General features: G+C 37.0%; 4 protein-coding genes and 1 pseudogene across 5 annotated transcripts; 2 read left to right on the forward strand and 3 right to left on the reverse strand.

Annotated features, from left to right (window-relative positions):
• Positions 1 to 519: 519 nt before the first annotated feature.
• On the reverse strand, positions 520 to 6,965 carry LOC132130396 (acidic fibroblast growth factor intracellular-binding protein B-like; annotated as a pseudogene).
• Positions 6,966 to 8,139: 1,174 nt separating this feature from the next.
• LOC132130547 (protein c-Fos-like) lies at positions 8,140 to 10,004 on the reverse strand. Of its 2 annotated transcripts, none has more exons than XM_059542284.1 (4): positions 9,505 to 10,004; positions 9,093 to 9,329; positions 8,605 to 8,712; positions 8,140 to 8,522 (listed from the first exon to the last, which is right to left on the reverse strand). In XM_059542284.1, exons 1-4 carry the CDS (start codon positions 9,634 to 9,636, stop codon positions 8,388 to 8,390), a joined length of 612 nt encoding a protein of 203 aa, XP_059398267.1. In that variant the 5' UTR covers positions 9,637 to 10,004; the 3' UTR covers positions 8,140 to 8,387. The 2 variants fall into 2 exon arrangements, with proteins under 2 accessions (XP_059398267.1, XP_059398266.1); XM_059542283.1 differs by having other exon boundaries at positions 8,140 to 8,525.
• A 694-nt stretch (positions 10,005 to 10,698) lies between these two features.
• On the reverse strand, positions 10,699 to 11,937 carry tmem223 (transmembrane protein 223). Its single transcript, XM_059541803.1, has 2 exons — positions 11,333 to 11,937; positions 10,699 to 11,256 (listed from the first exon to the last, which is right to left on the reverse strand). Exons 1-2 carry the CDS (start codon positions 11,784 to 11,786, stop codon positions 10,958 to 10,960), a joined length of 753 nt encoding a protein of 250 aa, XP_059397786.1. The 5' UTR covers positions 11,787 to 11,937; the 3' UTR covers positions 10,699 to 10,957.
• A 1,056-nt stretch (positions 11,938 to 12,993) lies between these two features.
• Positions 12,994 to 14,996, forward strand: ovol1b (ovo-like zinc finger 1b). The gene is made up of 4 exons (XM_059542149.1): positions 12,994 to 13,396; positions 13,835 to 14,052; positions 14,148 to 14,385; positions 14,470 to 14,996. The coding sequence occupies exons 1-4, from the start codon at positions 13,297 to 13,299 to the stop codon at positions 14,748 to 14,750; spliced, it is 837 nt and encodes a 278-aa protein (XP_059398132.1). The 5' UTR covers positions 12,994 to 13,296; the 3' UTR covers positions 14,751 to 14,996.
• A 189-nt stretch (positions 14,997 to 15,185) lies between these two features.
• Positions 15,186 to 23,135, forward strand: LOC132130635 (transmembrane protein 151A-like). Its single transcript, XM_059542406.1, has 2 exons — positions 15,186 to 15,830; positions 20,794 to 23,135. The coding sequence occupies exons 1-2, from the start codon at positions 15,771 to 15,773 to the stop codon at positions 22,405 to 22,407; spliced, it is 1,674 nt and encodes a 557-aa protein (XP_059398389.1). The 5' UTR covers positions 15,186 to 15,770; the 3' UTR covers positions 22,408 to 23,135.
• Positions 23,136 to 24,148: the final 1,013 nt, after the last annotated feature.

The following is a 24,148-nucleotide window of genomic DNA, read 5'->3' on the forward strand; positions in this document are numbered from 1 at the left end:
AACTTCTCATGTGGATTACTGGTTGATTACTGTTTTCTGACGGCACCCATTCACTGTAGAAAGTCCACTGCTGATCAAGTGAAGCAAAGCTAAACTCAAATTTCAAATCTGTACAGGTGTGGAAATACGTTCAGATGTAGAAACAAATTCATCTACATCTAGAATGGCCTGAAGGTAAGTACATTTTCAGCACATTTTTATTTTTGGGTGAATCATTAAGTTAGTAAGTTAGTAAGGACATTCCTAATGACCACTTTTACAAACAACAATTAAGGCAGATTTGTAGATAATTTTTTTTTTTTTTTTACTCATGTTAAACCAAATGTACAAGAATACTGTGATATAGAGCTGAGGTAGCAACATTTACAAACAAGTGGGCGACTAGCTTTTTTAAGGTTTGAAGAAAGATTTAGTCAATCTAATTGGGAATATGTTCTAGTCATGGTACATTTTCAAGATGCAGCTTTTGATGACACCCATCTATCTGTCCCATTTACTTGATGCCTGTGGAAAAAAATAACATGTCATTCATTAATCAAATGTTTTTGTAGTTGTTGTTTAGAATGAGAAAGAGATCACAAACACATAAATGCATATATATTAACCTGAAAGCCTCAAGCGTGTGTACAGAGCTGATGTAGTGCTTGAGGAAAAGTCTGAGGTCTCCGATTGTCCATTTATCTGACCGACATGGTTCAATGAACTGAAAGAAGACCCGATAATCATTCTGTCACACTTGACCTGGGACTATTCAGAGACAAGCTTCACCTCATGGTATGCAGTTTATCTACAGAGTCAGTGCATTACCTTCTCCACAAGGTGGATGAACAGAACTCGGAAATCTTTGGTGTGTGTGAGTTTTGAGGCGATGTTAACTAGAGCTCTTGACAGATTCTGAATTTCACCCACAGCAATACGCACATCCGTGTAATCCAACACAAATAAAACAAATGAATAAACAAAACAAAGCCTTCAGAAATCATTCTAAAATACTGAATTGGGCTTTTTAGGGCTCTTTGATTTATAGGAAGTGTAAAAGAAAAAAGAACAGCATTTATTTGAAACTGAAATCTTTCGTAACTTTCGTAGAGTGTCTTTAGTGTCACTTTTGCTTAATTTAAGGTGCACTTGCTGAATAAAAATATTATATTTAAAAAATAAATCTTTAAAAATAGCTGTGTGTTTAAAAAGTATAAAAAAAGCTTACAATTAATAACATTCATATTTCTCACCTTAAAATTGGCCTCCATCTCACTAAAGACTTTAATTTTCCCTTGAAGCTGTGCACACACCAAGCTATAATGTTAGTAGAAAGGAGAGATATGTTAGCGATAGTGTGTCATAAGCATTACACTTGACCATCTGAACAAACTATTTGCATGCCTTTTGTGTTGGTCCAACGTGTCCTTGTCATTAGTCTTTCAAGTCATGGAAAAACTTTTTTTCTATATCAACATCCAAGTCTTCCATCATGTTGTCTAAGAAAGTACGAAAGAAAGAAAACAGATATTGAGAATGCATATACAGTTACTGTAATGCATTTCCTTTTAAAATATTTTTTCCTTCATTTCCATTACCTTTCCCATTAAGGATCTCACAAATATACTTACTTTTTTATTTTACTTTCTCTTTCACAACTCCATACTATACAAAGACACTCACCAAAGATGATCTGACTGGTGAAATATCATGCAATCTGAAAGTAGTGGCTGCTGTAGTAATGTACTGCATCTTTAAAGGGTTAGTTCACCCAGAAATGAAAATGATGTCATTAATGACTTACCCTCATGTTGTTCCAAACCCGTGAGACCTCCGTTCATCTTCGGAACACAGTTTAAGATATTTTAGATTTAGTCCGAGAGCTCTCTGTCCCTCCATTGAAACTGTGTGTACGGTCTACTGTCCATGTCCAGAAAGGTAAGAAAAACATCATCAAAGTAGACCATGTGACATCAGAGGGTCAGTTAGAATATTTTGAAGCATCGGAAATACATTTTGGTCCGAAAATAACAAAAACTAAGACTTTATTCAGCATTGTCTTCTCTTCCGTGTCTGTTGTGAGCACGTTCAAAACACTGCGGTTTAGTGATATCCGGTTCACGAACTAATCATTCCATTTAACCGGTTCTTTTTGAACCAGTTCACCAAATCGAACTGAATCATTTGAAACGGTCCACGTCTCCAATAAGCATTAATCCACAAATGACTTAAGCTGTTAACTTTTTTAATGTGGCTGACACTCCCTCTGAGTTCAAACAAACCAATATCCCGGAGTAATGCATGCACTCAAACAGTACACTGACTGAACTGCTGTGAAGAGAGAACTGAAGATGAACACCGAGCCGAGCCAGATAACGAACGAACGAGTGACTCGTTCTCGAGTCAAGAACCGGTTACATCGGTTTTCGGATCACCAGTACACTGAACCGAGAACCGTTTCTGTCGGAAGAGTCTGATTCGAGAACCGAGGAGCTGATGATACTGCGCATGCGTGATTCAGCGCGAAGCAGACTGACACAGAGCGCGTCTGAACCAAACTGGTTCTTTTGGTTAGGGATGCACGATCATGATTTTTCATGGCCGATTCCGATTTTTTACAAGCAAACTGGCCGATTCCAATACCGATTTCCGATTTTTTTTTTTTAAGCAACAAACAAGAAAGAAGGAAAGTATGCATAAACAAGATGTTTATTTGGTATTTAATAGGCCAAACTGGCTTTTAGCTATTGAAAACAATAACCGTAACCATCTGAAATTAACAGCAGTAACTGCACAATAAGTACATTCAATACAAACATAGATGGTACAGACATCAGCATTTAGCTTTTGTTTTTGAATTGGGTTGAAACTACATAGAACTGGCCTTAAATTAAAAGATTAACTGTAACCATGTGAAATTAAAGACAATAACTGCATAGTTCTACAATCCAAACAACACAATCAACACACATTCAATAAGAGGTTTCTTAATCAGAATTCAGTATTTGTTTTAGTTTTTTAATTTGGTTTTAAATTAAAAAAAAAAAGCTTTACCAGTGAGAATAAAAAAAGTATGCTTTATAAATAAATTATTCCAAAATGTTAAAATCAAATAATGTTGGTGCGAATAAAACAAAGATGCAAAGTGTTTCATTCGTCCAATTAAAAAAAAAAAAAAATAGGTTAATGATTCAAATCTATATTTTTTAACTTGAGCCAATGAAAAATAAATAACTATTTGCTCAAGTTAAAAAATATAGATGTGAATCATTACCCTAACATTTTTTCATTGGATGAATGAAACACTTTTTTCAGTGTGCTACAGCAGGTGATTTTTAAATCAAATTAAGTCGATGTATTTTTAAGGTAAAAGAAAAATAATAATCCTATAATAATTCCTGCTATCTGTGCCTCAGACATGAAGCTCTGCACTTCCAGTGCTGAACGGCTACCCGTTTCCTGCGCACACATTTCCAAATACTTCCACACAAATTACGTGATAGGGAATGATTACAATGTAGTCTGTGCACGCAGGCGCACTTCCGGAAACATCAGCCGAAAAAAAGACCAAAAACCGGCCGATTGACGATCGCGTATTTTAAGCAAAAACCGGTTCCGATTTATGGCCGGTCAACCGGTGCATCCCTACTTTTGGTGATTGATTCTGAACTGATTCTGTGCTAATGTTATGAGCGCGGGTAAACCGAAGGCTTGAATGAAGGGCAATCATCGCCAATGACGTCATCACGTCGAGCACAACCGCTTTATTGAATCGAACTGTCCGAAAGAACCGATTCGCAGAAAAGAGCCAAACTTCCCATGACTACTGGTGATCCGAAAACCGATACAACCGGTTCTTTTCGTTTGTTGAACTACTTTGAAGATGTTTTTATTACCTTTCTGGACATGGACAGTAGACCGTACATACATTTTCAATGGAGGGACTGAGAGCTCTTGGACTAAATCTAAAATATCTTAAACTGTGTTCCCAAGATGAACGGAGGTCTCACAGGTTTGGAACGACATGAGGGTGAGTCATTAATGACATCATTTTCATTTCTGGGTGATCTAAACCTTTAAGGTGAACATCTTACCAACTGCCCCCACGGTCCAGTAGCTGATGAGCTGACCAGCGCAAAAGGCAAAGTCCTGGAAAGACAAGTATTGTAGCTTTCTCTTCCCCGTCTCAAAACGGCTGTTAGCAAAGAACAAAATGGCAGCATAGTCCCTGCAGAGGGACATGGCTGAGTCAGTGAGAGGACAGGAGAGAGTGTGAAAAGCGTGCCAGGAACAGAAGAGAGCGTATGAGGAGAAAGATGAATGGAGGAGAGAGATCAAGCAAAACAGTAAGAAGATGAACACAGCAGAAACTGAAGTTTTAAGATGTGCCTCTGTGTATTTTAGGTTTTGTCAGGTTTATGACAGTTTTTAATTATAACTAAGCTGGTTTCATTAAGTCACAATAGCACATTTACAGTACTGAAGTGCCTAACCTCATATAAATCATCTTTATTACAAGAACAGGTATGAAATATAATGATTGGCTCACATTTACATCCCTTGAACTGGAAAGTTAGAAATGGTCACAGTTTCAACAGGTGGGACAGCTGCTCTTTACCACTAGCAATATGCTTCATTTGGTCAAATGTGTGAAAGTCTCACCTTGCCAGAACATCAGACAGGAGAAAGTAACGCTGTATGTTCTCCACCAGGGGGCCTTTTAGCTCTTCCACCACTTTAAACACACGCTTGAAATTGTCAAACTGAGAAAATGGTAGAGAAGTTAAAACAGAGAGAGGGAGGTTAAACATTTCGGTAATGCTTTATTAAACTGTGGCACTAATATGAATTAATGCATGCTTAACTAATGCATAGATAATAATGAGTTAATGTATAATGTATATATATAATATAAACATAATTTATTAATAATTACTGCAACAGCAACAAATTAACATTCTATATGATTCATAGATTAAGAAATCAATAAACTGTGTCATAATGTTTTAATTCCCTAATAACATATAATATTAACTAATAGTTTAAATTAATATGTTAATTACCACAATGGGTTGAAGCATGCATTTTAACTTCCAGTTGTCTGCTTTAATTAATCATTAGCTAATCATTTGCAAAAGTATCATGTTACGACTTCACTTGTTGAGGCACATAACTAACTTATTCAAAATCCATAACCACAATGACATATTACTTAACAATTACTTAATAGTTCTGTGCCTCAACAAGTAAAGTCATAACATAATGATACCTTTACTTTATATATAATATATACGAACTGATGATTAACTGTGCATTAGTTAAGCATTATTTAATGCATATTTGTGCACCTGTATTGTAAAGTGTTACCAAAATGTCCTTGATTATCATCTGGATTTTGAATGTATGAATTAATTAATATTCATCTAATTACAAAATATAGTAAAACTATTATTTAACATTTAAAAGTATTGTACACTGGCAACATTATGTAAATAAATAAGTGAATAAAATAACAAATAATATTTAATATTTATAAATACTATATGCTGACATTTATTTATATAAATGTGAATATAGTAATAATCATCATTATTTCATATTTGTAAGTATTGTACACTGACAACATTTCTGTTATTAGATTAGTACTAAAATAATAAAAACAACTATTATACTTCAATATTTCTAAGCATTGCACACTAACAACACATTTGTAAAGAAAATATGTGTGGAAAAAAATAATAAGCATTATCATTTAATCTTTCTAAGTATTGTCTATGGAAATTTAAATAAATAACATGTTCATAAATTAGTAATAAAAAATAATAATAACAACAATTTTATAATAACAATGAATTATTTTTATAATAACACTCACAATCAATTATTTAATATTTAAGTACTGTGCACTGACAACATATTTGGAAACAAATATAATAATAATAATAATAATAATAATAATAATGATTATTATTTATAAGGATTGTACTCTGACAACATTTCTGTAAAACAGCATTGCTGATCATGCAATATCATCCTTTCTTTGTGAGTCATTCTGAAATATGAGAGGTCAAAGTGTCTGCAGCACCTGTCGACGACAGCTTTTGAGTGCAATCCCGGTCTTTAAACTGATGTCTTCCAAGTCTTTTTTGGTCCCTTTGGAGAGTTTCTTACCCAGAACCTCCCTGGCAAACACACTATTAAACTCATAGTACCTAGAGGACAAATGTGGCAACAAACAAACAAGCTCAGCAAAACAGTGAGGATGCTCTAACTACTAAACCTAAAAAGCAACAACATTATAAAACATAATGCAACCTAGTACGGCCACAGACCTCTCAATGAGCATGGTTTGACGGTGAGGAGGGATCTGGAACAGAAGCTGATTGGCCACTTTGGAAGGGGACTGGAGGAGCCGCTCACACATCTGATATGTTCTGAACTGGTCCGTGGTGTCGCTGTGCAGAACTTCTGCATTGGCTTCACACTCCTGCAAGGCACCTGCTTCCATCCGTATCCTCACTGTATCTGAGACTATATCATTACCAAGAGTGTTAAACAAAAACAACCAAGTGTGTATACTCATGCAACATTTAGAAAGCACTTTATTAACCTGTGTGTCCATCCAACCACAGTTGGTACACGTCTTGATCCAGGACAGTAGTGTTCCCCACAAACACATCTAACTCCATAGAGATTTTCTTAAAAAGCATAAAAAATAATAATATTTAAAATTATGTATTAAAAACATGAATTATTTTTTAACATGAACATGTTGAGAATAATTTGCTAGACATACAGTGGTCACAGCTGCTTTTGACAAACATAACTTTGATTTGCAACAACAAATGCAATCTCTTAAAATGATAACTGCTGTGATAAACTGTTTATGAACTTCTAGGTGTTTTTACAAGATGTGCAGAGATTTAAAAAGCAAAATGATACACGAGAACCTGCTTATTCTGAGACAGATGACGTCAAAGTGATGATGTAAACTTACCGTTTTATGTCCGGTTTTTGCTTTGAAAAGCTCACAGAGGAGCGGTTAGCTCTCGGTAGAACGCAGCAGAAAGTGGAGTCTGTCTCTAGGACGCATCTGCGAGCTGAACTTATTGTGCAGATGCAGATCAGTTATGCTGTAGCACGAACAAATAATACCAGGATTATCGATGAACGCTGACCGATACTGTAGTATATTAAACTGTCAAACTCCTCAAAATCGCCTGGATGCAGTTTCTGGTTTTATCCAAGCTGAACTACATTCACCACAGTCCACTGAGTGTTCATGCGGCGCTCTGCTCGTGTGTGACTGCCACCTGCTGTTAAGGAATAAACAAAGCACAAAGTTGCAACCAACACTAAATTATATAAACTATTGTGCAGAAAAACGCAAAACTTAAGGCATATATTATTTAAATTTTGCGTAATGTTTTTGGATCTGACTTTACTCAAACTAAACTTACAATTACAGACTAAGAAAACGTGTATTAAGGCATTTTAGGTCATGTAAATAATCTGTTATGTTTATATTTGACCAAATCTGTAAAAAACAAATCATAAAGAATTATATTTGCTTGGGTATTGATTTCCTTCCTAAATATCATTCCAAGTTATTATTTGTTAATGTAATGTTAAAGTGGAGCATCTGTTGGTGTTGGAATAATTATATGATTCAGTGATTTATTTATTTTACTAATATATAAAATTGTGATATTGTGAATGTAATTTATGGTATTTATGAAATATGATATAATTCACACATTTTGATTGCCTATATACTACTACTTAATTATTGCTTAATAATTTAATTAAGCAAGGACTGAATCAGATAAATGAAATGTTGTTCCTTTAAAATTTCTGTTAATCAAAGAATGCAGAAAAATATATAGCAACCCCCCCCAAAAATAAAAAAATACTAAGTGGCACAACCTTTTTCAAAATTGATAACAAAATAAATGTTTCTTGAGCCACAGTTTTGGAATCATTTATGAAAAACACTGAAAACTGGAGAAATGGCTGATGAAAATTCAATTTTGTACAGGAATAATTCTAAATAAATTTTAAAAAGAAAACAATTAATTTAAATTGTAAAAATATTTCACAACATACTGATTCTACAGCATTTGATATTAGCTAAATAATAAACATATAATAGAGCTGGCACCCAACGAAGCTCCACACCTGTTGCTACACCAAAAACATTTGACAGAGTAACAAAGACATTTTAAAATTGTGGTTTATTATGAAAACAAGTCGAACGAATTGTGCATGCAAGATAATAATCCTCAAGGTATCCCTGAAATACAATGCAACATTTTACTGACTTTAACAAATATAGGCTTATTATGTTATATAATTCACAGCTGATCTGAACCAGCAGACTCAGCACTAAACATGACCAGCATCAGTAATTATTCTGGGTTTGGGTCATTTAACTTGCAGATGGGCATGTGTGCCTCAAAAACCAACTCCAGCCTCTCTCTCTCTCTTTCAAGAGTAGCGATCTCTTCCTCTAGTTGTGTCTTCACATGTTCCAAATGCTCCGTCTCCTGGAAGAAAAAGCACAAGCTCAGGACATACGGCTAATGGCTGAACATGGTCTATAGCACAAATAAGTACAAATCTCACATTCTGTAATGTGTCTATAAGCATACGACGACGGTCCCGACACCTGGCAGCTGCTACTCTGTTCCTTTCCCTGCGGATCCTTATCCTGTCAAGTTCCTCAGAGGACATCTATAAAGGCCGAGGTGTTAGGTGTTAGCAAGGCAATTCCAAATTTTCATTTAAGAACCAAGCTTCAGTCTAAAAGAGTGATTGTGCTGCCATCTTATGGCTGATATCAAGAAAACACACTAAGCAATTCTATCCGATTCCAAATATGCTGTTCCTGTTACTCATCAATTGGTACCAATGACAACATGATCATCCATCTGAGAATGCGCTTTAAGAGTCCCACTCAAATACTACAGCACTGACTCACTCCTCAAGCCGCTTTGTGATTCAGGTGTGAGTCATTTCACTCTTTTACCATACATGAATGAATCACCGAAACTTTACTTTCACTACATTCTGCATTCTAAACTCTGAAAATATCGGAAGTATCAGAAACTTACATTTTTGTTAGCATGTCCTACTGAACTGTCCCCCACTGCTCCATTCCAAGACGGGTCAGGACTGTAGCACTGTGACAAACAGGGGCAGTTGGGCATGGTGGTGGGTGCGAATGAGGAAAATGTTCCCAAGGTGGCCTCTGAATGGGAAAATAAAGAGGACTGCAGAAGCCACTGAAGATCTGGACTAGATGTAATTACATCAAGATTTGGGCTGGATGTAGTGTCCTCAGTAAGATTCTGCAATAAATAAACTTGATATTAAATAATGTTAACAAAAAAAAAAAAAAAAAAAAAAAAAGGAAACATTTTTCATCTTCAGAATAGTGAACAAATATTATCTGTCCTGTGGTATTTCTTTGCTTTTGAAAACATACGAAAATATCTTAAAATATATATTTTTAAAAAAGCTTACCGAAAGAGCGGTTGAATTCTCCGGGCCCATCCATCCTGTAGAAATCTGGGATTCATGCAAACGATAACACGATTCTCTTCCTTCATTACGATTCATTGTGATCAAACCCGATCCGTATTTTTTCGAGTTCATATTATTTCTGTTTCTCAAGTTCGCTTAAACCCATCTCCCGTGCTGTCCATTGCAATAGGCCCAACAAAGGCACAAATTCAGTAAAATATAATGACAGAACTATGATAAATCCATCAGAACGAATGATGGAAAAATAAACCAAAGCACGTGCTACTTTTCTTCAAGTATTTCAGCGCCTCCTCACACCCACTCTCTCTCGCTCTCCTCCCCATCAATGGAGCAACTAAAAGAGTGGAGCATCATCGTTTCCAATCTACCGCCTTTTCTCCTCTGTGGTCACTAATGTGCATCTAACGGCCACTACTTATGAAGACAATAGCGCCAACTGTCGCTGAAATTATATTCACTAGAAAATCCAGTAAGTTTAACACATGTGGTTCGAGAGCTGGAGAAGCTTCCATAGCTCACACCCTTCACATGTTGAACTTCACTTACAGACCTCTTTTGCCAAGTGACATGTAGGTTTGAAATGTATGAATAATCCAACCGTTGCAGAACTGGTACATCCGTGAATCACTGAACAGATACATGCCTCATTTCAAGGCTGGTCTGGACTGTCTTCTAGAACACATTAACATGTGAAAAGGAAAAATAAAAAAGACTTGAATATTTCTTTGAGAGAAAATATATATTTTAATATTACTTATTTTTTTGTGCATGGGGCACACACTTTATCAACCAAATAAATTATTTTTAGATCACCATGACTGAACCCTAAAAATATCTTGACACACACACTGCTGAGAGACACATAATCTAATCTTTCTCTAATTACTACTACCTCAAAAATGACATTTTAAAATTAGCAAAGGAGGCATGTGATGAGGTTCATAAGTAATTAGTCCTACAAACAAGAGTTTTAAGGACGAAAACCAGACAAATGTCTTGAAATACAACATCTGAAAACAAAATCTTGAGGTGTGGTAACTTTAGTATAAGCAGAATTATTGATTTATTATATCTGTTCCCTACCCAGTTGTATTGGATTATTAGACAATAATGCACATTTAAGGTGTAACGGCCATTCTGCTTCACATTACCACCTCGGGTGGGGAATGGATTATTTTCTGAGTCAAACATCAATACTGCTGAAAAAAAAAATGCAAAGACAGAACTATAATTTAATTTTAGTCAGACTTGTATGAGTAAGCCTGTGTCATAATTCAGAATAAGCTTGTCAGCACAAATCCCAAGTAAAAAGTTTTGTTATGAACAGAAAAGTTAGTTTATTTCTCTTGTAAAATCATACATAAAACAAAATGAATAGCAGATGTATGACACATACACATTGGACCGCAGAGACACAGGGGTATAAATGACATCATAAGGGCCTGTAGGCCCCAACAGTAATGTCAAATAGTTTTGGGTTGCTCAGAGTCCCTTCTTTGTCCAAAAGGAAGTAGAACTTGTACCCCTTGATTTTAAGTGGGATAAATGAAGAGGATTCCTGTCTGTGTGCATGACAGGCCACTTGAGACAAAGGCACAGTTAGACTGTGAGCTCTCAGAGGTCCCAGCGGTGATTGTGTAGATACTGAGACTTTTCCACCTCCCTTATGCAGAATTACGCGACTCACAGAACGGTGGCTGAACAATACTGCCACGCCAACGATTCCTCCTCCTACAACAACAGAAAAACACTATTAGAGAGCTGGGGGGGGGGGGGGGGGGATGCAGAAAGTGGAGTTAAGTCTTACCAATAATTAGGCACCCAAGAGTGAATCCATACCTCCAGGCATCTGAACCGAGATTCATATCAAAACTGAAAAGCCCTCCTAGCTCTGTTCTGACCTTTTGTGGTTCACTACTATTTTTCCTAGTGTCTCGAAGACTTGTGAAAGCAAAGTGAGCAAGATATACCCAAAATAAAAACTGGCCAGTGCAAAATATGGCCAAAAGTCTGAAAAAACGCGTCCGGTCGTGTTCGAAGAGAACCACGTCCTTTGCGACGGCAGAGGAGGTGAAGGAATAGGCATTCCTGACTGAAACCGCGCGCACGTGGCAACTTAAGATGCTTCTGATGTCTTTGACTTTAAAGGTTTGGGAAGCTGTAAACACGAACGGTCTTGAAGACTGAATACCTGTGAATCGATAAGCTGAAATAAATGTCCGACAGGTCCTTAGACCCAACAACAAGCATTGAATACCCATGATTTAATAAACCGCTAAATTTTCTGTAATTCTCAGAATTTTCAAACATTACACATTTATGTATATTTTGACTCTTTCATTTTATCTAACATGCTGACCGATCTGAACGGCACCAGGTCGACGCCATGTTTGTACTCTTTTAAACTACGGAAGCCTCATTTGTCCAATTGGTCCAGTTCCAATTCCTGTCATTTGCACATAAACTGATCACCACGTATAAGCTACTACTTAATACTGTAGAAACTAAATTTTCTGTAAAGTTACTATTATACTTAGTTATATATATATATATAGTAAGGAATAAATTGCTTAAACATATTATTATATTATAAATGTAGGGCCTATAATAATATAGGCTACAATAAATATACAATATAAATATATACTATAAATATATATATATATATATATATATATATATATATATATATATATATATATATATATATATATATATAATAATCATATTGGCTGTTACTTAGCTATAAGTGTTTAAACTGTAGCTATAGACTAAAGTTAAGTGTTTCAAAATTGTTTCAAAGATTAGGCTACATTTTGCTTAAAGGCTTTTAATGGGCTGTTTTATGCCAGGCTGTGACATGTTCCGCTATTTTTATTTATTTATTCATTCATTTTTTTAATGGGAAGGTATGCGTGTACTGAAGTTTTATATTTAAACCTATATCTACATAAACTTTGTCCACTGATGCAGCATCAACAAAGTGCACGGACATCGTGTCTGCAAAACAGACTGTATTCATTTTCACAGTTTACTTTAGACACAGACGGGGATTACAGGTGTATTTGTGTTTTCATTGTGTTTCATGTTTGCGGGAGGGCTGTTAACTCTTATCAGATTTTTGAGACATTAACATATGCCGCAAACTAGTTTGCATACAAAGTTTTGATGTAATCCAAACTCATTACAGTTGCTACAAAGTCAAATTTATCGTCTAATGTAGCAACGTAAAAACTACTTAATCCTCTTAATTATATATATTTATATATTTTAAGTTTAATTTTTTTTTCAATGACTAACGGTGTTTTAAGTAGCCTATGCGACAGGACACGCCTGCCCCCCTGCTGATAACCCACTGTTACAGCAATAACGCCTAACAACACCCAGCCACCTCCACAGACAACAAGCCTACATAAACAAAGGTGCAGGCACACTCTACAGAAAACCTGAAGACATGCTTTAAAAAAGTTGATAAATCGACTACAGTTATAACACGAACAGTGTAATATTTAAAACCGTGCAAAGTAACATGTTTACTTTTCTCATTAAGGTTACAATAACATTTCTTTGAAAACCGGTTTTACCTGCAGGCTACCTGCACTGCGCCGTTATATTTCTGCGCATGCGCAACCTCACCTGGCCGTTTCCTTGTTATATGGAAAGCGATAGCTGAATTGTGGATAACTGTAGAACTGCAAGTTGCGAGAGGATCCGCTTAAAACATCTCTGTACTCTTAGACAACCATAAATCATTTGCTAGTGCTTTCGAAAATGCCTCGCGCCTTCCTGGTCAAAAAAGTGAACACTGCCGCTGAAAAAAGAAGCTGGAGTGAGATTCCGGATTCCGCGCGCGGGGACGTTTACATACCTGGTGAGTGTCTCGTTCATGTTCGCGTGTCACTGGGTGGGGAGTAAACATAGTTTAATACTTAATTCATATTTTCTTTATTACATAATTCATTTTATATTGGTCATGTTTGTTGTTGGAAACAGATCACTTGACAAATGCAGTTAGACTAAACAAAAAGAAAATGTTATGATGAGGTATTTTGTAAGCCAAATTGAATTTTATTATATTTATTTGTAATAATTGAAATGTCTTAAAAATTACTTGATATTGACTTGTGATAGGCTACTGTTATTTTATTGAATGTTTATACTAATTACGTGCATTAAATAATACTAAAAACGTAATACTTTTGCATTAAATAATAATAATGAAAATATACCTGAAATTAGTGGCCAGTCAAAAACTGTTGATTACTCTCTTATATGACTTAAATATCTCTTTGCTCTTGCTGCTCTTTAGAGTCCATTTTTCCACCATATGTGCATGAAGTCTCTGAGGGCAGCATTGCAGACTACTCCTGCTTCACAACTGCACAAAAAAGCAACACATTTCTACAGGTTCAGTCCCATGTCTTGTCTGCACAGCTGCCATCTTCTGCTGCACAGAGTCAACCTGATCACAAGCCAGAAAGCCGCATGAGGACTCAAAGAGTGCCGTACTCACGCTCGAAGATAAAGGTGAGTGTAAAAATCCTTTTGGTTTAAAACACACATTTTGTAATGATTTGTGTGTGTGTAAAGATCATCTCTTTCCATTGTTCTCCCATTTTCAGATAACTACAGGTAACCCATCCCTTCTACCAGTCATCCCAGATAATGCAAACAAATTAGCAGATATTCCACCTGCTTCAGTGTTGTCCTGCCAGGTTTGCCAGAAGACATTCATGTCAGCACGTATGCTGAAACGCCATAAGAAGTGCCACAGTGAAACGAAAAAGTACTCTTGTGAGCACTGTGGAAAAGGATTTAATGATGCTTTTGACCTGAAGAGGCATGTACGTACTCATACTGGTAAGTTTGCATTTAAATAAGTATATATAGGCTACATGTTTAATATTTTAACCTCTAACTTTCCTTTCAACTTACACTATACAGGTGTGAGACCTTATAAGTGCACTATGTGTGTTAAAGCCTTCACTCAGCGCTGCTCTTTAGAGTCTCACCTGAAGAAGATCCATGCCGTTACTCAACAGTATGCCTACAAAGAGCGAAGGGACAAACTGTATGTGTGTGAGGAGTGTGGCTTGACTGCACAGACACGGGACGGTCTGCAGAATCATCTTCAAGCTGAACATCCACAGAGACTGATAATGACAAAAAGCAACTACAAACTGACACATATTGAGGAAGGTAATACATCACCGTGTTCAAGCTGAATCCCCCAAATAGCTATAGCGCTGAAGAAAAAATTAGAGGACCTAATATTGATGAATTCTAATTCATTTTGTTCCACTCTACGTGCACTTTTGTACAGTCAGTAATTCTCACTTCCAGAAATATTGGGATTAGGAGAATAATTTGGATGTATTGTATTGTATTGAATGACAAATTACGCTGAAGCAGTATAAAATGTATAAAGTCATTGTTCACAAAAAAATTTAATTCTTGTATGTTTTTGTTTCTATATTTGATATTTGTAGACTTTAACTGACTTAAAAAATAAAAAATATACTTAATATAATATACTTATATCTCTGACTTTAAATAAGCAGTAAGAAAACTAAACCACTTATAGGACCTCCATTTAAAAACCGTAACCTTGCATGTGCACGCGCTGCCAGTGGGTTGGTTTGAACTGGCCAATTATTAGGAGGCTTTGAAGGCGCGTTTAAGGATGACGTCAGAGTGGAGCCCAAGGAGACCGTTCAGGTGAAAAGAGGCTGCGGTGGAAAATAAGAGATGCTCGGGAAGAAGAGTCCGAGGATTTCGTCATTTAATCATTTCGGTTTGTCATCAGATTAAAACGTAGAGAAAATGATAGAAGATTAATCTCGCAGCCACTGATTACGACACACCGTGATCGGCATCCTTCGACAAAAACGACTGCGAATATGATGCACTCGCTGTTATCCAGCCATCTCTCCCTCTTGAGCTTGCGATGCTTTTGTCACACAGACTGAGGGGAAATCAAGCGCATTCTTGATCCTTGGCCGGATTAGAACACAGAAGAATCGCTGCTGGCGTTAGGTGATGTGGTAACCTCTAAGACACGGAAAGGAAAGGACGCATCGTTTTTTTGCGGGATGTTCTTGTGTAGTGAACGTCGCCACCATAGAAACCTGGTGGCTCTCACCGCTGATGGGGTGAAATAGGTTACGAAGAGGTCCTGACGGTGGACCGCAGTGCTATTTTTCATCCTGGAGGGTGTATGCCGTGATAATACATGTTAGTGAAAAATGCAAGGGGTGACGGTGACGGGAGAAGCGCCCACATTGAACGGGGGCGGAAGGGAGGAGGTAAGGCGTGAAAATGTTGGTAAATAAAACCATGAGTTTCTTCTCGTTGTGTTACATTTGTCTAAGATGTAGAAAGTGAAATGTGATTAGAAAAAAAGAAAATATAATAGACATTTATGTGTTTTATTTATATATATAGGCTATATTCTTTTAGATTTTATCTATATTTTGCTAACCAGTTCTTAACATTTTCTTAGGCTATTAATACATTCAAAGACAAAATTAGATAATAATAATATATAGTAATAATAATAATAATAATAATAATAATAGTTTTAGCTATCTTGCCTGTAAGCAACAATGTGCAAGCATGAAAGTAATTTAATCAGATGCTTTTATTTATAGTGAAAGTGAGTGATTGCTATCCAATTTACTGATGCCAGAATAAAATCTGTTTATTTTTTTTAATACACTACTCATTCATAGACTTCACACTAATTTTACACTATGTGTCATAATCTAATAAAACTGGAACCTAAAATCCTTTAATTTTCACTTAAATTTTAAATAAATAATACAAATTAAGAATATATGAAGGTAGGCTATATACTAAAAAATACAATACAAAATCTAGATAACAGATGAGGTGTATCCACTATCAATGAACAATGATGCTTAACAAACACATTCAAGCAATTATTCATTACATGCAAATAATTTATACGACTCTTTCTTGTTCAGTACTAAATAGTGTGATCAAGTTAAAGTTTTTTGTTTGTTTGTTTATTCAACGTAACCTTTATTTCTTATCTATTTTTTGCTGTCTTGGATGAAAATTGGTACAGCAGAGAGAAAATCACATTGAGAAAATATTATTTTGAAATAATCGCTTACATGAAAACATGCTGTGCATGAGCACTACATTGTTTTGGCATTAAAGAATGTGTTATGTCAGTTTGAGACTAACCAGTAAGGCATTTGATTTTGTTTAATCTGTATTGCAACTGGCTGTTTATTAAGGGGAGGGGCCTGTAACCTATATAAATGCTATGTTGCCATAGAAAGGATGAAAGCTAGTTGAAGAGAATGCACCCCCATTATTTCCGTTTCTCTATTGTGTCAGATCTGTGATAGAAAGAATGATATCATGCATCTAATACAGAGCGGGTTGGCTATATATGTTCCTATAGCTTTTTGCCTGTAGTTTTTACTGTTTGTTATTAAAAAAAGACAATTTTAGATAAACCAATCTGCTTTATTTACATGAAGTTGGACAGAAGAAAATATTTTAAAATGAAAAAACTACATCACCTTAAATATGTGCCTTGAAAACTAGGCTTTCTTTGTGCTTAGATTTTCTCACTTTGACTTTTCCCACCTGGCTCACAAAACATTATCTAAGATAACTGGAGGTCAGGTCTCAGGGGGTGTCATATTTTCTGAATGGTTATTCATCCATTATGTAGTTCATTAAAGAAAATCCAATAATTAAAGCATACACTTTTCTAACAGCACACACAGTGCCTTGCATGTCTTTAAATGCATTCTTTGACTGTTACAAGCCTTCTCTCGATTCTTTCTCTCACTCACACCCTCAGTTGCAGAGTTTACCCCCATATACTGTTACAGACCGATCGATAGACTGAGAGACAGTGGGGGAAGGGATGTTTTTGTAATCATTATTGAGTTTTCATAATGTTTGTGCTACATTGTCACTTACAAACGTATCTGTCCTTTTAGCTGCAACTATTTCTGTTTTGTGTGTTGTTCAGCTGTTCTCTGCTTCATACAGAGGAGCGTGTCTTCCAGTGAGTCTGGATGCTTTGTGGATAAATGCGTCTCATTGAGTAGCACTCGCCTAGTCAGATAGAAATTTACGTTTTAATTTATGACTTCATCTCTTTCTCCTCTGCTACTTACCATTGTTAGTGTATCCACAAGTCTCTAACGCACAACTAGTTTCTCTTGTGAATAGCTATCCACTGGTTAGTGTGCTCTGTAGCCCAACCATTGATGCATTTCACTCTCAATATCATTTGTTCAGACTGAATATTTTATGAGTGCAACGTCCTTTATCTCAAAATATTGCACTCACAAACAGAAATGAAAGAAAGTCTCTACCAGGGATGGAAATTGTAAAGAATTTCATCTTAATGATTCCAGTTCATTAATGATTCCATGTCAGTCTTCACTGCTAGATGATGAGATGATTGCAATAATAAATATATTTAAAACAATTCATGCAAACATTGTTTACACAAGCATTCAATCTTTACAATAGTTAAGAGGTGTCACAAATAAAATCCAATAATTTGCCTTAACAACATTTTTAAAAACAGACTGATGAACAAACAACAAAATAGGATAACATTCATTTATTTATATTATCATTTCAAAATTCTCCCAGTAGCTACATTTATTAAAGTCTCACAGTAGTTGTAAGCTGCAAGTTGTTAATCAATAAAACTCATTGCAGTTTTTCTTTTGGGAATCGCACATAAGAGGCAACCCTTTCAAAAGCTACTAATATGTACATTTAAGATACCAATGTGCTTCCTGTAGGGGTAAAAAACTATAAAATTATTTGTTGAAAGGGAACTGTCCCAGTGACAGCTTTAGTACTTTTTGTTTCTGAGACTGTGTTGTGTGAGCAGATCATACAAAATATGTATGAATAAGAGTTTTACCTGAATATGAATATGTTTCTTGGTTCCCAACACTATATGCACGACTACCAAGTAAAGTGAGCAAAAACATAGCCACTTGTTTTGTTGTCTAATCCTCTTTCCCAAGAGGACAAATAATGAATTGACTCATACACTGCAGGAAAACACACTTGGGCTTGATTGTATGATTCTGCCCCTCAACCGATGCCTCTCATGTAAAAAGCAATCAAATGCACATGATCATAAGACTGCAGACATTCTTGGGGCATTTAAATTATTTAACCTATTAGAGTGGCTATGAAATAGCAAGCTAATCTTTTCCACTATTTATACATAACTGCAATTTTGTCGAATTGCAGTGTCCTCATCAGCCTCCAGTATTGGATCTTACTGAATATCGTTCGCATCTCAAACATTTTCTTGTAGTACCAACACTAGCTTCTCACCCTCCCACAATTGCACCTCTCTGAGATGCAGTGCAGGGAAAGCATCTAGTGACTAAATAATTAATTTGTGATAATGGTGCATATTTTATTAAAATTTGTAAGAGTAATGATACTTTGTAATCCAACATTGACAGAGATATAAAACTATAGATAAATTAAATGTGTATATATGGGAGTGTTACGTTTCTGTAATATTACGTTTCATGCTTTAAGTTGCCATTATTAAAAACCTACGTAGATATTAGCTTATGCACATGGTCAAGCTCACCGCAGGCCCTAATGGATGCTATCTCTCCCATCCCAGTTTGCTCTCTTGTCCTTGTAAAAGGAACAATTAAACTCCTGCCAAGAGGAGCGCAGCCTCCATGCCACGCTTGGGCTGGAGCCTGCTTTTAGTGCTGCAGTTTCTCACAGCAAGGGCATTGCTCGTACTATTAGCTGATTTATGTGTGTAAGTGTCTGTATGTGTATTAGGGAGTGTGTAAGTGATGTTGCTACAGACAGCAGGGAAACAGGATAAAGATAGGACAAGAAAAAAGAATATTGCAGACCAACCATATAAAATCGTATTTTTTTAATGTGTTTCTGAGAAAGTGATTGGTTATTTTTTTTCTCCCTCCTACTAGTTTGGAAACAGTTAATTTTTGCCCATATGGCCACAATACCGCAAGCCACCACTGGGGTCAGACTAGGCAGTAGAGATCCATATGCATTTAGTCGAGATGAGGCACTCAGTGATGTTTAAAAGCTTCTAGACTTCCTCTCCACAGCCATACAGAGTGTTTTAAAAGGAGACATGGTTTGTGTTACCAGCAGCCAGGAAATGTATTCAGCCCTCAGGAGAATGATCTATTACCGAGTTCTTTCTGCTGCATGTCAGAGTGGATATAGCAGACTGTGCTTCATTCAGCTGTGCATGTTGTAATACAAATGCAATATACTAGTTTGCTGAATCATGTAAAACATGGGTTAAAAATGGAGTCTGGGGACCCCCAGGAGACTGCAAAGGAGTCTTAAAGGGGCTGTAGAAAAATATGGTTGAAAATAAATGTAAAAAATGGTAATAATATATGATGGGCATTCTGCTTTCTAAAGCTTGCTGTGAAATCATGAGTTTATTATATTATTCTATTGGCAGCCATAGTTGTTTAACAGTAAGAAGGCAAAAATGAGTGCTCATCTCTCCTTTCTTGCAACATACAATTTTTTTTTAAAGAAAGTTGTGTATCTTTCTTGGGAGTTTTTTTACATTGTCATCTAAAGCAAAGTGAATTTGTTTTAGAACAGTATTTCTTGTGGAAAGTGCCATAAAAATACATTTGAAATACATTATATTCTTATAACATCACTTCAGTAGTGGGTAGAAAAAAATACATATATAATTAGTTATTATTATTATTTTATTTATTATTATAGAATTTTATATATTTTTCACACAGTAAAATCCTTTTTATATTTCTTATATAAATATTATTATTAATAATATTTTTATTATATTAATTAGAAACTTTTTTTTTTTTTTGCAGTGGCAGCGTTTCACATAACCCCTATGGCAACAAACAGCAGGGTTGGGCAGGGTGTGCTACTAGCACACTTTGCCATATGGAAACGCCGCCCCTGCACATAAGGGATCATATTTAGGCATCCTTGGCATAAAAAAAAAAGTTTAAGTTGATACAATGTATCAAAAGTTTTGTATGCATTTCTGTCAGAACTAATTTGTACATTTTCTTTCTTTCCCTCCCGTTCTCCCCCAACCATCCACTCTCTGCCTTTTTTTGGCTTTGACATCTTTTCATTCCCATTCTGTCCAATACCCTCCAACCCATCTGTTACTGAACCCTGCCCCATTCAATTTCCTATCCATCTGCACAACCCTCTGTCCCCTGGTCTCCCTCTTCCCACCTATAGCAGCGTCCTCTCAAGCAGTCCCTGAGTGGTTCACTGTGCAGAGAGTCCCACTGGAAGTGCCTGCTGCTCACCTTGCTCATGTACGGCTGCTTTGGCACACTAGGCTGGTGCTCCCTATACCGCATCACCGTAATTACTTTTGATGACCAAGCCTACTTCTACAGAGGTAATGCCCGACTATACCATGACAGCCCATGTTCCAACGGCTATGTCTATATACCTGTAGCCTTCCTGGCCATGCTGTACATCGTCTACTTGGTGGAGTGCTGGCACTGCTACTCTAAAACAGCTAACCTTGCTCAGGTGGAAATCAGTGAGGTGTATGACAGGATTCAGAGGTTGCAACAAGCCACACCCTGCATCTGGTGGAAGGCCATCAGCTACCATTACGTACGCCGTACCAGACAGGTGACGCGCTACCGAAACGGAGACGCCTATACGACTACACAGGTGTACCATGAACGGGTCAACACGCACGCAGCAAGCTCCGAGTTTGATTACTCACGTCTAGGTGTCAAAGACGTTTCAAAAGAGCTGCAGGGCCTGTTGGAACATCCTGTCACTCGCTTGCGCTTCACCAAGTGCTTCAGCTTCGCCAGCGCCCGTGCTGAGACCGCCTACCTCACACAGCGAGCACGCTTCTTCGGGGACAATGAGGGTCTGGATGATTACATGGAAGCACGGGAGGGCATGCACCTTAAAAACGTCGACTTTCGGGAACACATGCTGGCGTTCCCAGACCCATCGCGACCGCCCTGGTACACCAGACGCTGGGTCTACTGGCTGGCCTCAGCTTTCCTGCTATCATGGCCTCTTCGTGTGATTGCCGAGTACCGTACTGCATACGTCCACTACCATGTAGAGAAACTGTTCGGCGAGAACGAGGACGCAAATGATAATGATAATACGGAGACAGGTAATTACTGTACAGGTTTTGAGCATGGCACTGGGGGTCCCACGCTGCGGGTCAACACAGTGGATATGACTGAACTGGAATGGCACATTTGCTGTAACCAGCAGATGGTACCTAGCTACTCTGAGGCCTTGCTTATGGATTTGGATATGAATACAAACACACCCTTGTCAGTTGCAATGGCTGCACGTATGCGACGCAATTCTAGCTACTTCCTTCAGAGCTGCCCCAGGTGCCGGCGCTCAACAAGCAGCTCTTCGCTCCCTTCCTGGTTTAGAGGGAACATGGCCGCAGGGACAAACTCATTTCCCATTAGACCTGGCGGTAGGCTTTCCCTTAGTCGCAGTGGTTTCTCTCTCGGCCGGTTGCATACTGCAAGAAGCCGCCATCCCTGCCTGTTTCACTCGAGAAGCATCGGAGGTGGGATGGGCGGCCGTGTGGAGGAGGGTGGTGGGGGTTTCCTTGGTCTTGGGTTTAGAGTGCCAGATGAGGAGAGGAGGGCTGTGTTAGAGAGTGAGGGGCTAGAAGATGACGACGTCGAGGAAACAGGCCAGGAACAAGTGGAAGAGAGAGAGAACAGAGAGGCCAGAGAGGATGGGAGAGAAAGGCCACCCACTTACCAAGATGCTCTGTACTTTCCTGTGTTAATCATTCACGGGGAAGAGAGCTGTCATGGGGGGCATGGCATTGACACAGGTTAAAAGAACCAATATGATGTAAAGAATGATTGAAGTGGCTTATGAAAAGTAGAAGCAGAATGACATCTGGGTGCAATTACGAGACAAGGAGACTGAGAAGTCGAGGAAGAGAGGGGAGCTTCACCAGAACCAGGATAGAAAAGTTGAAGAGACTGAATTTGTGTCTCTTTGTAACACTGAAAGACAACTCTGAATTTGTTCATGAATGTGTTGAATGTTGTAGGGATTGAAATGAAAAAAATATACATTGGTCACGTCATATCCATGTCGACTGACAGACTGACCCTAAATATATATATGTAGTACATACCTAGTAGAAAATACTGATAGGCATGGAACATCAGTGTCCTATATCGATCTTAATGTCCTATTATTGAAATCTCTGGCATATCATGTCCATAACAAACTAAACAATCAGCGTGTCCTCCTTTTGACCATGGGAGTAATGTACTATACATGAAAAACTTGGTGTCTGCAACCTGCTTTTAACATTGCAAAGCAGTTTTTGCAACTCCACATTAACGTGAAAAAGCCCATGTTGGTGTAGTTTCGTAAATCCATGCGTCAAAACGTACAAGTAGTTTATGGAAAAAGAGACTGAGCTGTGAACTGCATTTACTGAAGTTCTAAATAGACATTATAATGAAGACAAAAATCACAATTCAGATTTACTGCTAAGGTAGAGGCGAAGAAAACTAAATTAAATGGTCCTCAGGGGGAAAAGTAAAAATTGAATAATAATAGACCTAATAAAAAGGAATGGTAAAAGATCAAAGAGTGAATGTAGGCTGGTGAATTGTAATCCCTCACTGTTGAAACTGTGCTTTTATTCACTGTCCTGACTAATGACTTCTTTTAATCTCTTGTTCTTTTTAATTGCCTGTTAGAAGCACAGTGCTTATGACTTTACTTATCTCTGCCTTGGAGGTTTCTTATGTCAACCTCATGTCTACTGCAGCCAATTGAAAGTAGATCTGTTCAGCAACTCAATGTATTCCTTTTTATTCTCCTGCATCTGTTTTTCTATCATGATGGGGACTTTCCATTGACTTCTATTGTTTTTATATAAGCTAATTATATTTTCTATCCCCTACCCTTAAACCTAACCCTCACAGAAATGATTTTCATTAACATAATTTAGTATGTTTATAAAAACATTGATTTCAGGTTTTTGGGACATCCATCCATCCATCCATTTGTAGGCCTCCATATTCCTTCCTTCCTAGACTTTTAGAATGTTTAAAAAGTTATTGGGTTAAGCTTGTTTCAGTTGAATACAACTATTGGTGATAGATAAAATAGACAACACAAGATAGTAACACAAGATGGGCACAAAGTAGTCAACCATCCCATGTAGTCACATCCTTGATTAGAACAGCAAACAAGCATAAAAATATAAGTGTAGTTCAGTACAAGCACAAAGTGTCACCTACTTTATAAACAGTGCAGGGATTGAGTTAAAATAAGATGTCCTTGAAATCACTGAAGGAACGAATGTATAAACACAGCCCTGCACACGGAGAGGATATTAATAATAATAATTAAAAAAAGGTTAAGTCCAAAGCACACATCAAGAGCAACCCTCTATTGTTTGTAGGATTTCTACTAATCAAGTTATTGCTAAACCTTCGACAAGCACTAGCATATCTTTCAGCGATGAGGAATCGATTTCAGGGGCCGTGATTATGATGCTCTTATTAATAAAGTCAAACCATTAACAATGTGTTCATTGAGTGCTTTATTA

This window comes from Carassius carassius, chromosome 47 (assembly GCF_963082965.1).
Source record: "Carassius carassius chromosome 47, fCarCar2.1, whole genome shotgun sequence".
NCBI lineage: Eukaryota > Metazoa > Chordata > Actinopteri > Cypriniformes > Cyprinidae > Carassius > Carassius carassius.